The sequence below is a fragment of the Sinocyclocheilus grahami genome, unplaced genomic scaffold, assembly GCF_001515645.1.
Source record: "Sinocyclocheilus grahami isolate Dianchi unplaced genomic scaffold, SAMN03320097.WGS_v1.1 scaffold30.1, whole genome shotgun sequence".
Lineage (NCBI taxonomy): Eukaryota > Metazoa > Chordata > Actinopteri > Cypriniformes > Cyprinidae > Sinocyclocheilus > Sinocyclocheilus grahami.
In genome coordinates, this window is record NW_015505209.1 from 1,226,060 (window position 1) to 1,247,967 (window position 21,908).

Sequence of the window (21,908 nt, forward strand, 5' to 3'; positions counted from 1 at the left end):
TGTCCTAATTCAGATGGGCTACCTGTTTTTTTTTTTTTTTTTTTATGATATATCAAAAAGTGTATATTTTTTTAATGTGATTGTTGGTACATTTTACCAGTTTTTACCATACTTTCAAAACAAAAATAAAAATATGAAAATAATTGAAGACAGAATGTGTTTTACTGAGAAAAAACAAGATTTGGTTTTTTAGAAGCCTTTTTCCAAAAGGTACATCTGGAAAAAGGGGGGTCGTCTTATAATCAGGATCGTCTTATGTTCGGGCCAATATGGTACATTTAATAAACAATTATTTTGAATCACATGACAATCACATCCGATTTATTGTGCAGCCCTAATTTAATGGATTCTTGCTGAATAATAGTTTTAATTTCCTTTTATAATAGTATTGAATTCTTATTCTTGTATATTTTAATGGCTTTACATGACATGAGTTTGGAGTATAAATTTGCAAAAACTAGTGCTTTCTTCCCCTTTTTTTGTGATAGAACATATTTAAGTGTGTCAGCTATATTTTCAAAAATGTGTTTTAACGTGTATCCTAGTGTGATGCTGTGCTAAATAGATAAAATGACCAAAAACTGTTTGAATAGCTAAACTACTTTTGTCAAACCCAGAATGTTCCTTTAATGTCTTGTGTAGGTTAATGTACAACTGTTTCATGAAACACTATTTGCATTTCATTTACATCCACAGCTCAGATTTTACGTAGCTACATAGTGAAAACCTAAACTTGACTTGCTTTGTCCTGTACCTTTTGACAGTTGCTGCTTGTTCAGATCTAGTTTTGTGAAACTGCTGTTTGTGTTCTATACAGACTGATTTCTCTAAATTGATTTTTTCCCCCCAGTCTCAAATTGGGCCATCAATACAAAGTTCCTTCTGCACAGACAATTTTTTTTAGTGTGGTCACAGCCAATGTCTACTTTACAGGTCATAGGAGAGAAACAGGAAGTTGTCACAGAGGCTATCACAGGTGATTATGGGTATAGCGTGCACTGCGACCCAGTGTCTTGTGTTTCTTATTCTTGTATATTTTAATGGCTTTACATGACATGAGTTTGGAGTATAAATTTGCAAAAACTAGTGCTTTCTTCCCCTTTTTTTGTGATAGAACATATTTAAGTGTGTCAGCTATATTTTCAAAAATGTGTTTTAACGTGTATCCTATCTAGCTAAATAGATAAAATGACCAAAAACTGTTTGAATAGCTAAACTACTTTTGTCAAACCCAGAATGTTCCTTTAATGTCTTGTGTAGGTTAATGTACAACTGTTTCATGAAACACTATTTGCATTTCATTTACATCCACAGCTCAGATTTTACGTAGCTACATAGTGAAAACCTAAACTTGACTTGCTTTGTCCTGTACCTTTTGACAGTTGCTGCTTGTTCAGATCTAGTTTTGTGAAACTGCTGTTTGTGTTCTATACAGACTGATTTCTCTAAATTGATTTTTTCCCCCCAGTCTCAAATTGGGCCATCAATACAAAGTTCCTTCTGCACAGCCAATTTTTTTTAGTGTGGTCACAGCCAATGTCTACTTTACAGGTCATAGGAGAGAAACAGGAAGTTGTCACAGAGGCTATCACAGGTGATTATGGGTATAGCGTGCACTGCGACCCAGTGTCTTGTGCGCTACATCCCAGTGTTGAGTGAGACCCTTTCAGTTTGAGCTTCCTCTCCCATACCTGATCTCTTCATTCCCGTCTTCGTTTTTACTCTGCGTGTTGACTGCCCTAAATTTATTTACTTTTTTTTTTAAGAAAATATTTTGCCGGCCTCCCCCTTTTGTACCAAAGCATATCTGTCCTGTTTCCTATGTGGAGCCAATGCTTTGTTTTCGACGCATGCTATGAAAGAAATATTGCTGGAGCGGTAAACTCTTTAAGATGCTTCTCATGGCACTTTACCCAGGCAACCTGTTTGTTTTGGGGTGTCCATGGAAAGTTTGAGGAGAGTTTATGTTTTAGATACATTGCTATCTAAGTTTGTTTTATTCGTTTTTCAACCTCGCAGTTCAAACTTTTTGGTTTTGATGTTTAATTCATTTTCTTTTGAACAGAACGTCAGTGAATACTGGCAGCCGATTCAGTTCGTACAAGCTGCAGTTCTTGTGCCAAACTGCAAATGTTAATTTAAATAAGCTGAAGTTTTGCATTTAAGTTAAATCATCTTTTTTAGGCATTTTATTTAATGATCACTCACTTTTTGGTCTTTTCTACTTTCTTCAGTCTTAGAATCCTCCTGCCAGCCCAGAGGTCGCTACGGCCCAGGACGACTGAGCCACCTTTCCACACCCACGCTGCCTCGCCAGCAGAAACTGAGCTCTTCATTCCAGCCACAGCCGCCAGGCTTTGGCCAGGTATGTCATGTTGCCTTTTCTCTGTAATACTGTCCAAATTGTAAATGTAGAGAAATGCTACCAACTAGCAAGTAGCCATTCATAGATTATGGTGTTAACTAAAGGCTATTGGTCTATTAAAAAAAGAAAGAAAAATAATAAAAAAAAAAAAAAAAGGAAATGTCACCCTATCATTTTTGTAAATGCATGTTTTAGATTTAGTTTTTTTTTTTTTTAAGATTGTTTTAGTCCCCTTCTGTTTACACTTGGATGTCCATCAAAAGAAAAAGAAAAGATTTGTCATTACTTCCAAATTATTGTGATTTTAAATAGGAAATACGTTGAGACTGGGCAGTTCATAAGGTCTTTCAGTTGCTATTTAAAGGATTAGTTCAGAATAAACATTTCAATGATGTACTCACACCCATGTCATCCGAGATGTTCATGTCTTTCTTTCTTCAGTCGAAAAGATCCTGGAATATTTTCTCAAAAAAAATTGTAAAAAATTTTTACCTGAAGAAAGACGTAAACACTTTGGATGACATGGAGGTGACATCCTTTAATGACATCCTTTAAATTGTTGGAACGAAAATGACATTTTGTTTCCTTCCGCTCAGGTCCAGCATTACGGGTCTTTCCACAAGGAGTGGAACGGCAACTACCGGCAGCCGCGCCGGCCACAGGCCTTCATCCCGCCCACAGTGCACGGCCCCACCTTCCCGCTTCCCCATGGCAGCCCCACACACTCGGCCGGTCACCCGCCACCTCCCGCCCTCCTCTCCTATCCGCCTTCCGCGCCCGTGGCCCACCTCTTGCCTTCGCCGTGCCCACCGCCGGCCCCTCGGCCCATCTTGCAGCCCGCCTACAGCCTAGTGCACCACCAGGGCATCAGCGTGGGCATCAACCACAGGCTGCTGCCCTCCCCCACCCTGCTCTCGCAGGGCCAGTTCAAAGCCCTCTTTCCCCCGCACTCCTATGTGGCGTCACCCGTCTACGCAGGCTTCCCCCTCAGCCCCAGCAAACTCAGTCAGTACCCATACATCTGAGCTGGAGCCCGCGGCAGCCACGCGCACGCAGCCGGCACTGAGCCGCCACATGTTTCTTTTCTTATGAAGTTTGACAACAGTGATGATGATGATGCAAATCGAGCTTTATAGATATCATGGAGAATAAAACAAACGAATGCGTGAGTGAGCGAGTGGACACAAAACACAAAAGCTCACTTTTAATGTGTTTTTGCACATTTGATACAACAAAATCCCTAGTCGCGAGACCCTCGGCGGAGGGATCCCCTATGCTATTTTTTCGATATTGCCTTCTGACGTGTGTATTGGACTCTCGTTCAAGCCATCGCTGTCTCCAGTGTGCGTGCGAGTCCCCCTTGTGGAGACCTGGTGTTACCTGTCCGTATTTTCCTGTAGCTCCTCAGTGTTAAGTCTCCTTTAGACCGGTGTTGAAAAGGTTCTGTCATGCTGCATGTCTCTGCATGGGCAAAAACCAATGTTGGACTTCAAAAAAACGGGGGGGGGGCCCTGCAAACCGTCGCTTTTCACCCTCTGTGTATGTGTTGTACGACTTGCTGCATTGAATCCATTGGGGTTCAATAAACAGTGCCTTAAAATACATGTTGTTGCAAGTTACCCCGAGTCCCACATGCAGTCACGCGTGTACCAGACTGCAGCACTTGAAAAACCTTCAATCGTTCTTTGTGATTTTTACATTAGGGCTGTTTCATACCGTAGATATTTGGTTTTTCGTGCTTGGTGCATTAGCGCATTCGTTGTCTTACATAATCTATACATCGGTGTCGTTTCTACTTATTTAATTCATCTCTTGAGATCGCGACGGGAATTTTTGTTCAGAAAGACGATTGGGTGTCGATCCAAACACGGCCTAATGGGTCTCATGTCAATAAAATCTTGCTATTTGCGCCAAGATTTGGCTCATGATTTGCCCTTTAGAACAGGCGAAATATTTTGTTTGACGCCTTAGATGATTTGCGCATTATTCGGAAGCGAAACAGTCCTTTACGCATGGTATTTACAGATGGATGTATTGTGCTGAGTGGTAGCAGAGTTTGATTCTTCGAGGATAACGTGCTTCGCCGTAGCAGAGGCCGATGAACTATGTATAGAAACGTTTGAGTACTTTCCTATTTGATAATCTGTTTCTAATCTAATAGTATTTACACTGTTTAATGAAACTGCAATACAATCCATAGTTTTCGGGGTGTGTTTTTCGTTTTCTTTCCATCGATTCTGTTATTTTTAGAGTTAGAAGTGTTGTCGGTGTTGGATTTGTATCAGCAGATAGCTCTTTGATGATATTGTATGGTTTCATGTTTGCTTTGTGCAGAATTATTCAGTATTGAGTATCCAACTGTAAAGTCTGTCATTGCTGGAGTATTCAGTGCTTTATAAGATGAGAGTTGATCGTGTGCAGTTTTCTTCATAGATGCATGTGACAAGATTGGAGTGTTTTGTATTCCCTCTCTCACCATTTAATAGCTTTTTTGACGCTGGCTGTTTTGATTTCAAACATTCCGTCAGGGAGAAATAGCTTTTTTTCTGTGTGAATTTTTTTTTTTTATTATTATTAGATTTGAGTTTTTCCATTATAGGTGCATCCTTTCATTATGCTTTCGCTACACCAAAGACAGTAATTCATTTCTTAAGCAGAGTAGCTACTGTTTTAGCGTAGACCTCGAACGTAGTGTAGCTGAGGCTGTATTTAACAGAAAAATCGATGTAAAAATGTTGATGTTTAGCTTTTTCGGGCAAGTTATGACTTTGTTTCATTTATTCTTGAATGTATCATAGATAAGCTGCTATATACTGATTGCCACTTCATAATAGCTGTGAAATTAGATGATTAACTTTGTTCTTAGCCTTCTTATTTTTATATATGTCTAATGACCTTGAAATAGAAGTGAGATTTTTTTTTCCCCGTTTTTGTTTTTGTTTTTTTGGGTTTTACCGTACTGACTGGCATCAGAAGCATTTTAATGCCTCTCTCTGTTTTGCTTTCTTTTTTTTGAAGTGTCATTGTATCTACTGTATTGCAATTAATAGAGATTTTGGGGTTATTGTGTGCGTGGGTTTGTGTTCTTTTACGTTTAGTTTGCATCAGTGTTTTATCTGTTGTTATCTTGGGGCTAATCTAACGTATTAGATGCATATTGGTGTATATCTATCTTAGTACGTATATTTGCATTTTGTTAAAGCATAGCTTGCAGGATAGATTTAACGTTTTGTTTTAAGTATCAATATAAATTCTATATTCAACGACCCATTTCAGACTATTAATTTCAGTAATGCTATTAGCACTTGATATTTTAGATAAGCTAGCCAAAATTTCGGGTTTGGGCAAAAGTCTCAATTTGGGCGTCTCATCTCAGTAACTACAGTGCTTAAAATTGTTGTTTTTATTTAAATTCCCCCCTTATTATTGTAATTGTACATGAAATACACACATGAAATTGTATCAGGTATATTAATGTGTTTAGTAATGAAAACAACGATACAAAATGCACATTTTGCTTGTTTCAAAAAGCGGACTGTTCTGAATTACTAGGGCATCCGTTCTCATTTTGTGAGCGATTATTATATGGGTGTGTTCGTTCTCGTACCGGTCCCTGCTCTTTAAAGCGAGCGACACTGCGTTTAGTGCCTTTGAAATGTGCTTCAGACCTTTATATCCCTTTTACAAACACTGCCTGCCAGCCTCTTCCTCTCTTTCATGCTCCCTCGGAGGAGTGAAAGCATAACTGCAGTGTTTGATAGATGCTGATAACCTGATAACCAATAGCGAGTGTAGCTTGATAGTCATGCAATGCAGTAAACACCTTTAAGGTAGAAAAATGGAAGTTTGTTTCTCAAAATTGTGGAAAGGAAATCCAGTAATGCTTGATTAATCTATATTTTTATGACCAATGACAAAAACAATAATGAAATGATATCAGGGATTGTTATGATCATTGTTATGCTGACTAAACACCCAAGACACGGTTTTCTCGTATTTGGGGAGCTATACATGATACACTGTGAATGTAAACCACCATTTGTCAAGTAGAATGAACATTGCCCTTTGTTATCAGAGTTTATTGCTTTAGTGGAGCCGACTTCATGAAGATGCAGTCCAAAAAGTGGTGTGGTTTTTCCACATTATGTCCCTATAATTTATATTTAGCATGTAGCTCTAGAGACGAGTACTAAATTGCTACTCATGCGCACATTATATGAATTCACTGCATTAATTCACTGCTAGTAAACATTTCAGAGATGTTTTCATTCTAACAAGGTCTACCAAACCCAACCTAATGAGAGAGAATCTTAGCACAATTGCTAAGGACTGAGGGATCTGCAAACTAAAGTTGAAATGTCTTTGAAACTCCCAAACCAAACCGATTTAATTTGAGTTTGTTTTCTTTGATTCATGTTTTTCTTTGAGACATTTCTTGTACAGTTAATTCAGGGTCCTTGTATTTGTCATATGTGCTACTGTGTAACACTTGCCGTAAGATTTGGGGTTGGATTGCTTTAGGTCTATTTTTAACTCTTCTGCAGATTATATTTTAGTAAAAGTTAAATCTCACTGCAAGTTATCGGTAATATTTAGATTTAAGAGATTTACTAAATCTGAGCTGTTACTGTTTTCATATGTGTACCTTTTTTTTTCTTTTTTTTTCTTTTTTTTTTGTGGCTTTCTGATTTCTGTTTGCTTTTGATTTCTATGCTACATTAGTTTGCCATGTAGCCACTGCACTGTGCAATATTCACTATATGAGGACTGGGAAACCTTTTTTGTTTTTCCTTTTATTGTATTTTTTGGATGTAATGTCTCTTACAGTTTGCGGTCGTATTTCTCTCTAGTTCTCAGTGATTTATATGTGACCAAGCCTTATGTACTTTATCACAAAAAGCGGGTTTTCCTGGTGACTATTGGTGAGTGTCAAATTAAAGAAATGATGGTGTATTGTCAAAATTCACTTTGAATTAAAATATATATTGCTGCGGGCACACATTGTTTGTTTGTCTTTTTTTCCCCAACTTATTTGAGAACCTTTTCAAACTTGATGGATATTTGTTTCTAGACAAAATTCTTATCACCCAAAATACAAGGGTTTTATTTTGTGCACATTGTATGTATTTTGTCGTCTATTATATTTACATTCGATTTTTTTTGTTATGATTCTATTTAAAAATGAAAGCACAAGTAATATGGTATTAGAAAACCGTGCTTGACAAATGACCAAAATTGACCAAAAAAACAAAACGACCTGCACTCGTTGAAATTGCGCCATCATGTGGATGGAATCCAACTCTTTATGGTGCTTCCTGTTGTTATGTAATACACTTACCATATGAGCACACAAGGACATTTATTCTGCTAAAACCTCTCTAATAATTTGATGTTTATTTGAAAATCACTTGATTTAAGGAGCAGTTTCAGGTCAATTCATGCTGCAGTTCCACTCAATTTATGGTTTACTTGTATATTTATAACATTTTAACTGCACTATTTAACTATATATAATGAGAAGCCACTGAAAACTGGTAATTTTAGGATGGTATCAACATTCAATTTGGGCTCATAAACGCACCTTGCGGCTAAATTCACTTTGAAACTTTCGTTATTTGAAGGTATAGCAACATGAAAGATTACATTACGATTACTTTAGTTTAACTTCAGATTAGCCACACGATTTTTAACAAACCAATGTCTGGCATAACAAAAGGTGTAATAAAATGTGTACATCATAATAACAGGCTGTATGGTGTCGAGGGACAGTTTCAGGTTTTCATTGGTGTCTAGATGCGCACCAGTCATCCTCATGCAAACCCAGCAGAGGTCGTCTTCCTCTCGTGCATCAGTCCTTGTAAGAACGCGCCTCATCGCCAGTTCGCCTGCATAGCATACGCTGGCTCGGAGACGCGATATTTTTTCCCAGTCAAAAGCAGCCGGTTCTCCGTCGCAGCATCGCTGATATAACAGCGGGCTTCTAGGATCGCCGCTGCTGGATTCCTACGCTGGAGATGCGTTCGCTGAAGCGCGCGTGATTGATGTGGTGGTCACGGATGCTTCTGAATGCGCTTTGCAGACGTCTCGCCTTTAAAGTTTCAATGCTGAGCATAGAGCTGAAAAACAGTGGAGAGAAGACCTCAGTTTAAGGAACTGGAAAGGATAGATCAAATGTCTTTTTCGGGACCTTTCGGCCTATTGCTGAATTTATCTCTAGCCAGATGGCCCCAAGAAATACGCGTAACAGTTTCTACATTTTGGGCTCCGGTAGCGGGAATGGCAACGCTGGAACCCAAGGCATGTCGGAATGGATAGGCTTGTCCTTGAGCCGAAAATGTGTCGACTTGAACGGAGTGTGGACCAGGTGTCTGATATCTGTTGGAATTACATTGCTTCTGGTGCCGTCCATATTTGCCATAGACGGTGAGAGAGATATATATATATATATATATATATATATTGTTGACAGCCTGTTTGAGTGTCCAGCTTCCAAACCTTTCCAAAAAAAAAGGGTTCTTTTGTTTATGTTTAATTTCTGAAACTGTACGTTTGAATTTCAGTTGAACTATATTGTTTGGGGATTCTAATTGTTAAACGCAATGCGGAATATAAACTGGCCTTCTTATGAATGCGTTCTTTTAATGAATCATCTAGATTAAAGACCGTATAGCCTATGTGTGTTTGTTTTGTGTGCTATGTGTTTCGTTCCCTGTGGCTGATTGCGAGCAGAAGCTCTCAGACAAACAGCAGATGCAGGGAGCCCTCGCTTGTGTAGGAACGGCGCTGTCGGTGCTGCAGTGCTGGGCGCTCTGTGTTCGCTGCTCCGGTATATTTTATTATTCATTTTCAGTTCTTGCTGATTTTGCGCACTCGCAAAAATCACCAAGTGGCGGAGGGAATATGGAAAAGTAGCTGAGGTGAAGGAATTTGATTGATCTCAGTGACTCGAATCCTTTGAATGAACAAAATCCATTCATTTTCTGTTCTATCGATTCGCTATGTGAACAACTGATTCGCACCACTGACAAATAATCAGCAGTCTGTTCCCGGTTCGGTCAAATCGCTCACAAACAATATAGGATATTTTGTTCATCCACTTGCCATGAACTACATGTTTTGTTTATTGATTTGATTGACAAACTACACGTTTTGTTCATTCTATTACTAGTTAACGAACGAGATGCCGCTCAAAACTTTGATTCGTTCGGGGAGGGGGCGTATTCGTTCAGTAGGGCCAACCAATGAAATACTTCTTTACAGCCCGAACTCGAATTCTATTGGCTCCACCTATTGTCAGTCTTCGAGTCGTGCAGGGGAAAAAAGTCGCTCTTGGTAAAGGGAGAAATGTCGGACTGTTTTAACGGTGGTTGTTTGGTCTGAATTTGAGTTATGTTCTACCTCCCTTTTCACATTAGTTTTAATTTCTTGGTCTAAACCACTAAGCGTGAGTATCAGCGTAAGTACCACAGTGAGGACTAGCGAGGGATACTTTAAAGGGATAGTTCACCCAAAAATGAAAATGATATCATTAATTACTCTTCCAAACCCGTAAGACCTTCGTTCATCCTCAGAACACAAATTAAGATATTTTTGATGAAATCCGAGCGCTCTCTGACCCTCCCATATAGACGGCAAGGGTACTACCACGGTCAAGGCACAGAAACCTAGTAAAAACATCGTTAAAATAGTCCATGTGACATCAGTGGTTCAACACTAATTTTGAGAATCTACCAGAATCATTTTTGTGTGCAAAGAAAACAAATATAACGACTTTATTCAACAATTCGCCTCCTCCGCTTTGGTGCCATTTTGGAGAGTATCACGATGCATGCGCATGCGATGATCTAAATGTAAACAACGTATGCGTGTGGTGCTGTTGACACAGAACATGCATGTGCTGCGCTGTTTACGTTCAGATCAAAGCACGTGCATACGTTGTTTAACAATGTTCTTACTATGTTTCTGGGCCTTGAATGTGGTAGTAGCCTTGCTGTCTATGGAGGGGCAGAGAGCTCTCGGATTTCATCAAAAATATCTTAATTTGTGTTCCGAAGATGAACGAAGGTCTTACGGGTTTGGAACGACATGAGGGTGCAGTTCTGGAAAAGAAAAAAAAATCATGTCACTTCCATGATTTAGAACGGATTGCTTTCATATTCAATGCCAAGCGTACCTAAGACACGTTCACACCAATGACAGAACGTCAAACGGACTCAGTTCGACAGCAAAACCACTAGTGCTCCATGTGAACAAAGAATTCGTTCAGTTAAATTATTTATTCAACTACAAAAACGGTTTGGTTCAGACAGCAACTGCAATTACAGTTTACTGTTGTAATTCTTTTTGAAAGTCAAGACAAGCCAAGATTTAAATTCAAAATTATTATTTTTTTAACCATAAACCAACTTTCTCACAATCTTCAAGGAGACAAGTGTTTAACTGTGTCAAAAATACATAAGAAGATTCATATCCACAGTTATAACACATCATAAATCTAAGTCTTTTAAAAAATATATTTTAGACACTATACTTTGTGTTAAATTACATAGTCACTAAACTCTAATGCTGCTGTGTGGGTGTTTCCAACAGAAGGGCTGAACGAGTCATGGAAAATTTGACGTATTTCTCTCTTTTGACCACCATAATGTATCTCTATATTTTTTCCCCTCTTTAGAAAAGTCATAGAAGCGCTGTTGAGCATTTTGTCTTTTTTACAGGATAAAGTAAGAACACAAAAAGTATATATTTTTTTATGGTTTCCATTCACAATTATAAAAATTTACCCAATAAGACGACTTTCCCTTCTCAGAACCCTGGAAGTGTTAAAAGCATCCATTTACCAAACAAGTGAATACATGGCCATGAAATATTTGAGCTATTGAATAATTGTATTATCTTGTAGAAACTGCGGAGAGACAGAACATCAGCACAGCCAGTAGAAAACATTGGTTTTCCTGATAAGCGGTCAGTTATACAGTGTTATACTTGACAATAGTAATTTATTCATTAATAGAACGATGCAACTACTGTAACCAATCAAAAGCAAGTATTCTAAAGAGCTGTGTAATAATAAGATGCAATTGATTTTCAGTCTACGTCAGTGACAGTATAGCAAAGTAAGTCCATGTTGTTGGCCGTTTGCTGACATATCAATTGTTGTATCTATTCCTAATATCCTTGGCCTTTGACCCCATCCCCATTCCTCCTCAAAATGATACTCAAGTATAGACATTTCTAGTGGTACATTAATACGGCACTTCCAACCCCATTCACTTCTCTACTAATGAAAAGTGTTGCAATATATCAGTAGCCTTTGCCTGAGGACCAGAAGAGCATTTAACCAAAAAATTATTTAATTTGTGCATGAGGACCAGAAGAGCATTTAACCAAAAATGATTTAATCTGTGCAAACAAGTTCAGCGCTGATTATGTGAACTAACTCCAGGCATGACGTCCCTTTCTCGAAACAGCACAGTATCAAAAAGGCAGATTAGATTTTCTAATGCTAGAATTACAAGATAAATACATTTCTAAAGCTAGAATTACACCAGATTAGTTTTATTCAGGCACACAGACATGCATGGGTCTGGACCATAGGCTTAATACACAGAGGTAAAGAGCCTATGCCTTTTCATTCATAAAACCACCATTGTCCTTTTGGCTTTGAGCTGGGTCTATGGCGTATGGCCAGACACACTTGTGGCTTGCTGAGGATGAGGCATCTCTCCTCAATGCCCCTACAGTGATGCTCCTGCTAGTCAACAGGAGCCTGCTGTGCTATGTTGCCATGGGAACTGTTCTACTTTTTTTTTTTTTTTACCGGAGTGGAAAGAGTGAGTGTATTACCAGAATGACAGTGATGAACTGCTCCGTTTGATTTTCAAAGGCCTTTTTGTGGCCTCAGACCTGCAGTGACTGGGTTCAGCAATTAGTTGAACAGAACTAAACTGGATCCATGCTTTAATTGACTATTTTATGGGGATGTTTTGTCACCTGTCAGTTGAAAGGTTGTGTGTAACGGGGAACCAAAGCCAAGTTTTAATGGAGTAGGCATAGTGTTTTTCCCCTGTGGTGTGGGTGTAATTATTATAGCGGGTCTCTCAGTGCTTCTTAAGAAATCTGTGGTGGTTTTGTTTGATAACGCACATTTGAAAACACAGACCAGTCAATCTGATTCTCTCTAAATGTTTGAAGCATCACTGCAAAACCCATCTGTTCACCCTCAAGAGGAGAACTGCATTAAAGAAGCATGCAATGACAACAGCGGGAGTCTTTGATTCATGTACTGTTCAAATGACTGAGAACAAAGGGAGAGCTCTTTACATTGTTAATACTGCCATTAATATGATTTGCAACATAAAAGACTAGGTATTGAAAAAATATGACATTGCTGTGAAATATTGATATGCTTAAAGACAAGGTTGGCACAATATTATTACGTATTAACTAGTCCTGTCAATCGATTATAAAATGTAATCAGATTAATTACATTATATGCTAAATAATTAATTAAAAGGTATTGCATATTAATAGTTGCAGAGAAAATCATATGAAGATAGTTTGAAGACTGTACATTATTGTCATAGAGTAAAACATTAACTTGACATGACCAAAAATGGCTTTAGAAATGCATTTTTTTTCTAACTAAGGCTGTAATAATCTACAGTATGAAGAATGTATGTTAAGCTATTTGGATTTAATAATAAGCTAATAATACAAATAATAATTAATAATTCTAACAACCCCTGAAGTTTAATACTATAAATAGTCATTGATCAAAATAATGTAAAAAGTTATTAAAAATAAGTAATAATTAAAAACAAAACAAAAATCATATTCTAAACACACAGCGTTTTTCCGTGGCTAAGGCTGTAAATATCTACAAAATTATGGAAAGTGTAATTTAAGCTGTTTGGGATTTAATTAATTGTAGATGTTTAATACAATGAATAATAATTAATAAGTAATAGAAATACTAACAATAATAATAATAGTCTTTTTATTCATATAGATCTTTATCAATTAATAAATAATATAATAACAATTCATTATGTGAACGCACCTCCAACCAAACTGTTGAAGGAATATCGATACAGTGCTGCCTTTCCGTTATTTCTCAGTGTCTTCATAAATTCGCAATGTGGCAACACAGATGTCAAATAGTCAGTGAATAGTATCAGTGAAGGTGAAAACCCTCAATAAAGAGCATTGTTTTATTACTCTAAGCCTTTTTAAGCCTTTTGGCTTGTGCTTTACCCATCCATTTTTGGTTGTCTTTACACACTCCATAGAATTACGTTAGAGCCGGAATAAGCTTTGTTAGCACCAGGATTCTTTCCAGAGGGTCAGCGCCTGCCAGGAAAAAGATGCTGCACACCACAACTAAGTGTTGAAACGCTAAAATATCACATTTTAACAACTAGACGTGTGGCGCCTCAAACTGAAGCACAATTACAGTTTCCAGTAGGACAGAAGTCGGTCTTTTAATACGTATTTCTCTCAGTCTAATTACTGCCACAAGAGTCCTGAACCAGTTAATTATCTGCTGATGTCAGCTATGACCAAAGCAGCTGATCTGCTTCCCTGACTGACCGTTTTCACAGCTGACATGTTCTCATTTCCGACGATTCCACGCTTCATTAGCGAAACTGTCCGTGTGAAAGTTGATTATGTCGAGTCTGATGCGCTCGCTCTGTTTCCATATATACAAAAGGTTATTTTTTTCCTGCTTCTTTCTTATTTGGCCTGCGCAAATTCATGAGGGTGCTAAATTGTTATGATTTGCATTTGCTTTGCATTTTCTGGAGTTATTTGTATGTAACGGTGTAATATAAAGGTACAATATGATATTGTGACATTTGGAATTGTTGCGAGCCAGATTCAAACTTGCAGTATTTGATCTGACATTTATTGCATGACGTAATTATTTTCTGTTGGATGATATATGGGTTCCATATTATATGATAGCATATAATGCAAATGATTCTCAAAACATTATGACTTTAATCTTGTTTTGTTACTTTATTCTCAAACTATTACCAGTTTAATTTCATATAAGAATTTATTCTCAAATTGCTATAACTTCTCATAATTGACTTTATTCTCAAAATATTTAATCTTTATTTTTATAATCGTAGAATATGTTTTTATTTTTACTTGGCACTAAAATGCTGTTATAGTATTGATTATTGGCCGGTGATTGTATTTTTGACATGTAACGCTTGCTTAAAATTAATCTTCAAAAACGCTAATAATATAAGAACACTGTTAAATCTTTAGCAAATATCAAAATGATAATACATTTTTCATACTGTCCATTATAATGTTATTATGCTTAAATTCTCTTGTTGAATTGAATATTTCTTTTTATTTTACATTTAAACAAAATGGTATAATTTAATATATAATATATATTTTCAATAATTTGTGTTTTATTTTATATTTACTTAGACAAAATATTATATTTTAATATGTAAAATACATATTTTAAAAGATTTTACCATCATCCATTTATCGGTTGGCAGCCATAACATGAAAAATATTTATCGGCCAAAAAAATATCGATCCCCAATGTTTTGTATTAATTATACAGCTTCTTGCTTTATTACAGCTCTCTTGTTTGTCACTTGCCTATGAGGACATCTGCTATAACACAAGCCAGTCATTTTCAGGTCACGTGCGTCGAGCTAATACTTAGATCCAGCCATCTGATGCCAACCATCTCCCTAAAAGGGTTCCTTTGCCAGGAGCGATGACAAACAAATATGTTTTATTTAATCTGTTTTGTTAATGAATGAAGAGATTATGATGTCCATTATCCATGCCATAAACCAAAGAGTTATCGTTTTGCTCCCTTTTACTCCCTCACTTTTATCTATTTCGCTTAGATCAAGGGATTGATGCTGACCCCTGCCAGATTAATTCACAATTCGGAGAGCCCGTAATGAAAGTGTGTGCCAGCTCACACCTGAAAATCTCCTCAGGTTTATGAAACAAGGTTTATGGTGGGGAGGGGCTAATCTGGTTTGTGGGCATTACAGGGTCAATAGATGCAAAAATCGAGACATCTCTTGTTTTATGGTGCTTTTTGTATAGCGGCGCATGTTGGTAATTAAATTTTAGTTTTGTAGCTTTTATAACGCACTCATTTTTTTCCAGAAGTACTTCAAAGCTCCAGACAGGCTCAGCTGTTCGTGTTTCGGTGTCTGATGTCTGTCTGTCTTTTGGGCCTGATCAAAAGCTGCGTCCTCATTTTACTCTGCTGTTAATTTACACTGAACTCATAACTGTGGCCTCGTTTGACTCTAGAGGTGTTTGAAAGCTAGTCAAAATGTCGTTCCAGCAAATATGCGGGAAAACCGGAGCAAATATCCAAACTAATTAGGCATGTGCATTCGCATAATTCTCTCTATGCTTGTGGAATCGCTTGCATAATTAAATCAGACGGCCGTCTTTGTTCTTGTTGATAGAATCGCCACATTCGATTTCGTTCCTACCCTTAGATATATTTAATTGCTAAACTGTTGCCTTCGTAGCTTGAAAGAAGAACGTAAGTACTGCGCTTTATGTTCACACCTGGAATTTCACACATGGCAGTGCTCATTAGATGAGAAAAAGGAGAAAAGAGCTTTATGCATAATGAGCTCTGTCCTTGTCGAACCTCCGACGTCATCGGCTTTACCCTAATAAAAATCCCTTGGGGAAAATGATGCCATGTAAAAGGAATGGGATTATCTATTTTTGCCTTCAGAGAAGGCTGATGTTATGTGGCCATGTCATGTTTACTATGCTAAAGCCCATAATATTCAGTGGCATTTGTGTGCAGAATGCATATTTCGAGGACTCTTGCTTGCTCTGCTCCATTCCCTCGGGGTCAGACTGGCTTGAACATAAGAGATGGTCTGGAAAACTGGGAAAGAGACTGAGGGGCCAATTCACTAAACAGCTGCGCTACTTTTCTGTGCTGCATTACAGCACCAAAACCTGCATCTATATTCACTAACCAGCCGCAATCCAGTTTAACTAGGTGCTAAATGCACTGAAATAACACTTTGTTGTGAGTGTTTAAATTAAAGGATTAGTTCACTGCAGAATTAAAATGTCCTGATAATTTACTCATTCAAGATGTTCATGTCTTTCGTTCTTCAGTCGAAAAGAAATTAAGGTTTTTGAAGAAAACACTCCAGGATTTTTCTCCATATAGTGGACTTCAATGGGGATCAGCGGGTTGAAGGTCCAAATTGCCGTTTCAATGCAGCTTCAAAGGGCTCTACACGATTCCAGCCGAGAAATAAGGGTCTTATGTAGCGTCACTTTCTAAAAAAAAAAAAAAAAGAATAATAATTATATACTTTTTAACCACAAATGCTCGTCTTGCACTGGCTCTGCGATGCGACCCAGTGTTTACAAAAAGCGAACGTGCAAAGAAAGACAAACGCCCTTTACAAAAAGGAAAAGGTAAAAGAACAATGTCAGACAGTTTTGAAGTTGGAGGAGAAAATGAGATGGAGTTTTTTGACTTACCCTACCTTTTTGAACCGAAGTACACAGATAAAGAACTAATCGCGCATGACCTTTCCAACCTGAATACGTAATACGTGAAGTTGTAGACACGCATTGTAGAGCTAGTGCATGACGAGCATTTGTGGTTAAAAACTATATAATTTTTTTTTTAGAAAATGACTGATCGTTTCACTATAGACTCAAATTCCGTCTAAATTTAGTAGATGAAAATAACATTATTGATGAGTGAAATTGTTTATTTTCCATGTTTTAGTGTGTTGTTACGGAAATAACATATTCATAACGTGACTTACACATTCGGACTAGCACGTAACTTGAAGAGTTCAAGTTCACATGTGCATTTACATCATTTTGTGCAGATGAAAGTTATAATATAATGTTTACATGTACTATAATTATATGAATTAGTCAAAAACCAAGTTTCTACCCAGTCTTTTAGCCCTAATAGTATTTCACACTTCAAAATCTTCCAAGTAAAAATCACTTTTTCAGCTTTTTGAGTTAAATTTTCTGTGCAGATGCACTCCCTATGCCGAATGATTCACTCTTTCCAAATATAGCTATTTAAATCATTCAAACTATTCTATTTTTGTCAGTAATTTAACTGACGAGATTAACATTCATTTGCAAGCCAACTTGATTTTGAATTTGATTAAAATAAGGTCGTGTGGTTGGGATTATGTAAAGAGACTTCTTCAGTTTATTGAACAACATAAATTGCATGGTTTTACAGTTAAATTTAAAAGTAATTTTTTTTGTTTACAAACATAAACTACATAAAGTTTAAAACAGTTGTTTGGTTTGCTACAGGGATAGTTCACCCAAAAATGAAAATCCTGTCATCATTTGCCTCACCCTCAAGTTGTTTCAACCCTGTATAAGTTTATTTCTTCTGTTGAACACAAAAGAAGATATTTATAAAAAAAAAATAAAAAAAAGGTTGATGGTCCCCATTGATTTCCACAGTTTTTTTCCCCCATAGTCAATGGGGACCATCACCTGTTTGGTTACTCATTTTCTACTACAATATCTTCTTTTGAGTTCAACGGATAAAAGAAACTCATACAGGTTTGGAATAACTTGAGGGTGAGTAAATTATGACAGAATTTTCACTTTTGGGTGAATTAACCCTTTAAGCAAGTAAACTCGCGTATTGTAGTAGTTGTGGTTATTTTTAGTAACTTATTTAGCAATTTGCATAAAAAAAACACACTGGCATCCGTGAAATTATGCTAGCAGCAGCTGCTATTCATTCTTAGCAAACTCCCCCTGAGAGAGCGAGACACTCATTCAGTTTTAATGGGGTTTGCAATAACCTGCCTTGCTCTTGAGACTCTGGAGGTGTCCTGCACGATCTCCTATATTCCAACACGTTCCAGAAGGGAATATAAAATCTTTTCCACTCTGGGTAAAAATTTATATCACTTCCAGTCAATGCCAGAGCTGAAACTAACCAATTCTGACAGTTGTGTAATGCAGTGAGAGGCTGGGAAAAGTAAAACAAACCCCGAAAAAAAGCATCAGTTGAGCCTGCAGGTTTGCGCAGGAGGCTGAGGAGACACATGCCGTTATGAGGATTGATGGGAAAGTAATAATAAGGGCTTGCAGTATTTCACTTTTGCTGTGTTGGCATGTCGAGCGCTCGGCATCTGATTGCTAATTTCATCTCGAGTCAAAATAAATCAGTCATTGCATGCGTATTGTTTTTGGTTTATGTTGTTCTTGCACTCCATTATATGTTTGAATTTTTAAATAGTAGATGATGTAATATTTCCGACTACATTATCAGTCTTTTTTTAACCCTCCGGCAGAGAATATGATTAGTGTAAGTCAGTCGCACACCCCCCAGACTCGACGGGGACTAGATGACCGACCCTAAGCTCTGCAAGGAAGTCACATGACCCCCTTTATCCAATCAGCAGCTGCTCGGTGATGCTTACACAGATGTGTGATGGTGTCTGCCTCATCAGTTAGAGAGGCTAGAAGGGTACAGGCTGTTATTTTAATCAGATCTGTGTTTGTATCTTCCTCAATAATTCATGTCATCATCCTTTCAGCTAAGCGGAGCCACAGCTTTTATGATTACAGCAGCTCAATGGCTCACTTTTCAGGATTGTGATATAAACGGGGGAGAAACCGGTGACATTATTTTAAGCACATTTCCTACCCAGTTTACATTCTCATTACTGTGATGCAAAAATCTAATTTTCATTACTGTGCTGGGAAAAAAACAATGATATATGGTTTAATTTATGCTGGTTTTACAAGTTTTTAAAGTATTCTGAAGCTGTACAATAGCGTTGTGTTAGGACAAGACCAATATTTAAGTTACGATGATTCCCCCTTTTTGTGTATATCAAGAGCTCTCTAACAATCCTTCAAAAGTTTCATGTTCCACAGAAAAACTAATAGCACATAGGTTTGAAATTACATGAGGGTAAATAATGTATGATTTTTTTGGGGGGTTAACTATGCTTATAAATGGAAAATCAGGAGTTAAATACAGCATGTTAAATTTAATATTACACACAGGTTCTTAATTAGTGTTATTTAGTGATGTTTAACACAGACATTGATGCAGAGTTCGGCCATGTCATGTTGCTTTTAGATGCAGCACCAGATGCTTAGCCAGCGCTTGAATTATTCAAAGATGGGCTGTGCTCTGCAGCACTTACCCATCCCTGTGTTCTCAGCAGGTGTGCCGCCGTATATCAACTCTAAAAACATATAGCCATCAGCAGAGGGATAAACTTTAATACAGCTCAAATCTCAAATCTGCTTGCCACTGCTGTTACCTCAGCTCCCGCCAAGAGCACACTGTTCCCTGTCTCTCAGATTTATCCCCTGCCTCATCTAAAAACAGTGATGGTGTTGGTGTGTGTGGGATGTGCGTGTCCGCCATGCCCCTAATTTCCTTGCTCACAGCATTTTAAAATACACTGAAGGATGTGGGTTGTTGCTTAGTTTAAGGAAGGCCCTAAGGTGTTGTTTTTGCACCGGCTGTTCATATATTATGATGCAACTTTTTCCTTTGCCTTAAGAAAAAAGGAAGACAGAACTGGGATTTTATGCTTGAAATGAATAGTTGAAATGAAAACGAAAATTGTGTCCTTGTTAATCAACCTCAAACCCGTTGTCAGGTGTCTGAAACAAGAACTTCCAGGAATAGAATCTGAATGTAAACAAGAATACCCAAAGCAAATGTGCTGTGTTGTCTTAATTTAGTCTGGCCTTGTCTAGCCCTGCCCTGCTGAGAGCAGTTTGTTGAAACGGGAGTCAATTGTTTCTTTTTTTATTTTCTTGCTGGCAGCTCTTTGTGGTTTAGTAGCTACAAGCCCACTCTCATTATAGCCAAATTTTAAGGTACAGTATGTGCTATGCCCTGTACATAATTAATTTACCATTACTTAGGCACATAATTGGTGTTTTGAACAATGTGACTAATAAACATGGTGCTAAACCACTACAAAATGAGAACAGACGTTCATCTCCACTGAAAAAGTATCATAGTACCCTAATGGTACCACAGTGTTTTTAAGCATATACCCCATTATTCTTTGCCCTAACTTGGAAGGCTATTGAAGTATAATCATTCAGTACCATGGTTTTACCACCTGACACCATCATTGGCAATCCATGTTATTAACATGTTGAAAGTTGAAAAACAGAAACCAGGTGTTTTTGAAGAATGATAGAAGACCTTGTTTGCAAATTTGGTGCATTTTTCTCCACTTTGTTTTATGCATCTGAGCAGTTCGGAATTGAAATGTCCGATGTGTGGCACTAAAAGGTCAAAGCTGTATCAGAATCAGAATGAATCAGAATGAGTTTTTATTGCCAGGTATGTTTACACATACGAGGGTATCACTGTATGTTTGAAAATAATGTACAGTACCACTTACATTAAATCCTACTCTAAACCTAACCAATAGTGTTAACAAAGGCAAAAGTGTAATAAAAAAGCATTTGCTGTAACAGTCATGCCATTTAAGCTTTCTTCTTCAAGTTGTGATTCGTGTTTCACGAGACTTGTACCCAAGCGCTCCTCAAAGTAATGCTGTACCAGATGTGCTGCCGAGCAAGTTTACTATGAAGTTGTTTGTATGATGCAAATATGTAGATATCTTAGTTTACACATCTTGAGGTCATGAAATAGTATTGTGCAATGAGCCGCGTGAAAATAAATCAGTTATATAGTTACTTCAATTATCTAATTACTGGTATTCAGCACATTTTTTGCAATGAGACTTTTTTTTTAAATAATTAATAGAAAAAAGTAATTTTTTAGCCATGATACCATCTTTGAACTGTACATGATACTAATGCCGAAATATTTCCACAGCTGAAACTTTTGTACGTTGTCTGCAGTCAGTGTGTAATAATTTTGAAATGCAATGCTCAAAGTGCTTTCTCTCCGGAGAGTTGATTGGTGTCCGTTTGGATGACATCCCATTCCAAGTCAAAGCATTTAATCTGCTTCATTGCACATAGACGCCCTAATCTGCTTTGCTGTAAAATTTTATGATGTTGAAAATATGAAATATACTACAGGTTTAGAGAAACGTGATTTTAAAATAACTAAATCCTCTTTGCAAGTTATATTTCTTTTTAGTACTATCAAGAAAGTGTTTAGATTTATGGTGTGCTTATTGATAAAGGGGTAGTTCATCCAAAAATTAAAAAGTCTGTCATCATTTACTCAGTCAGTCATCATTACTCAAACAATGTCATCATTGCTTTCATGTAATAACAGTGAGTGGGGACTGGAGATTTCAGGCTTGAAAAGGACACAATAGCATAAATGTATTATAAAAACATTATAAATGTAGTCGACGTGATTCATGTGTCATGTTCCAAGTATTCTGAGGCCATAGAAAGATTTTGAACAGACCTCAAGAACCATATCAGTCTGATCTGTTAACGAATCAATCATCAGTTTTGTGAATTGGATCAACGGGTTCATTGAAAATATCTGACTCAAAAGAGCAATTCATTCACAAACTAGACATCACAACTGATT

General features: G+C 37.3%; 2 protein-coding genes across 6 annotated transcripts in view; both read left to right on the forward strand.

Moving 5' to 3' along the window:
• The window catches only part of LOC107572316 (homeodomain-interacting protein kinase 3-like), a 79,595-nt gene extending 72,459 nt beyond the window's left edge, over positions 1–7,136 (forward strand). For both annotated transcript variants that reach the window (XM_016258741.1, XM_016258751.1), the window contains exons 15-16: positions 2,235–2,365; positions 2,962–7,136. In XM_016258741.1, the coding sequence (XP_016114227.1) occupies positions 2,235–2,365; positions 2,962–3,390 (560 nt within the window). In that variant the 3' untranslated portion in view covers positions 3,391–7,136. The remainder of the gene's footprint in view (positions 1–2,234; positions 2,366–2,961) is intronic.
• A 1,338-nt stretch (positions 7,137–8,474) lies between these two features.
• Positions 8,475–21,908, forward strand: part of kiaa1549la (KIAA1549-like a) — a 54,913-nt gene continuing 41,479 nt past the window's right edge. For all 4 annotated transcript variants that reach the window (XM_016258761.1, XM_016258776.1, XM_016258770.1 and 1 more), the window contains exon 1: positions 8,475–8,788. In XM_016258761.1, coding sequence (XP_016114247.1) covers positions 8,587–8,788 — 202 coding nt within the window. In that variant the 5' untranslated portion in view covers positions 8,475–8,586. The remainder of the gene's footprint in view (positions 8,789–21,908) is intronic.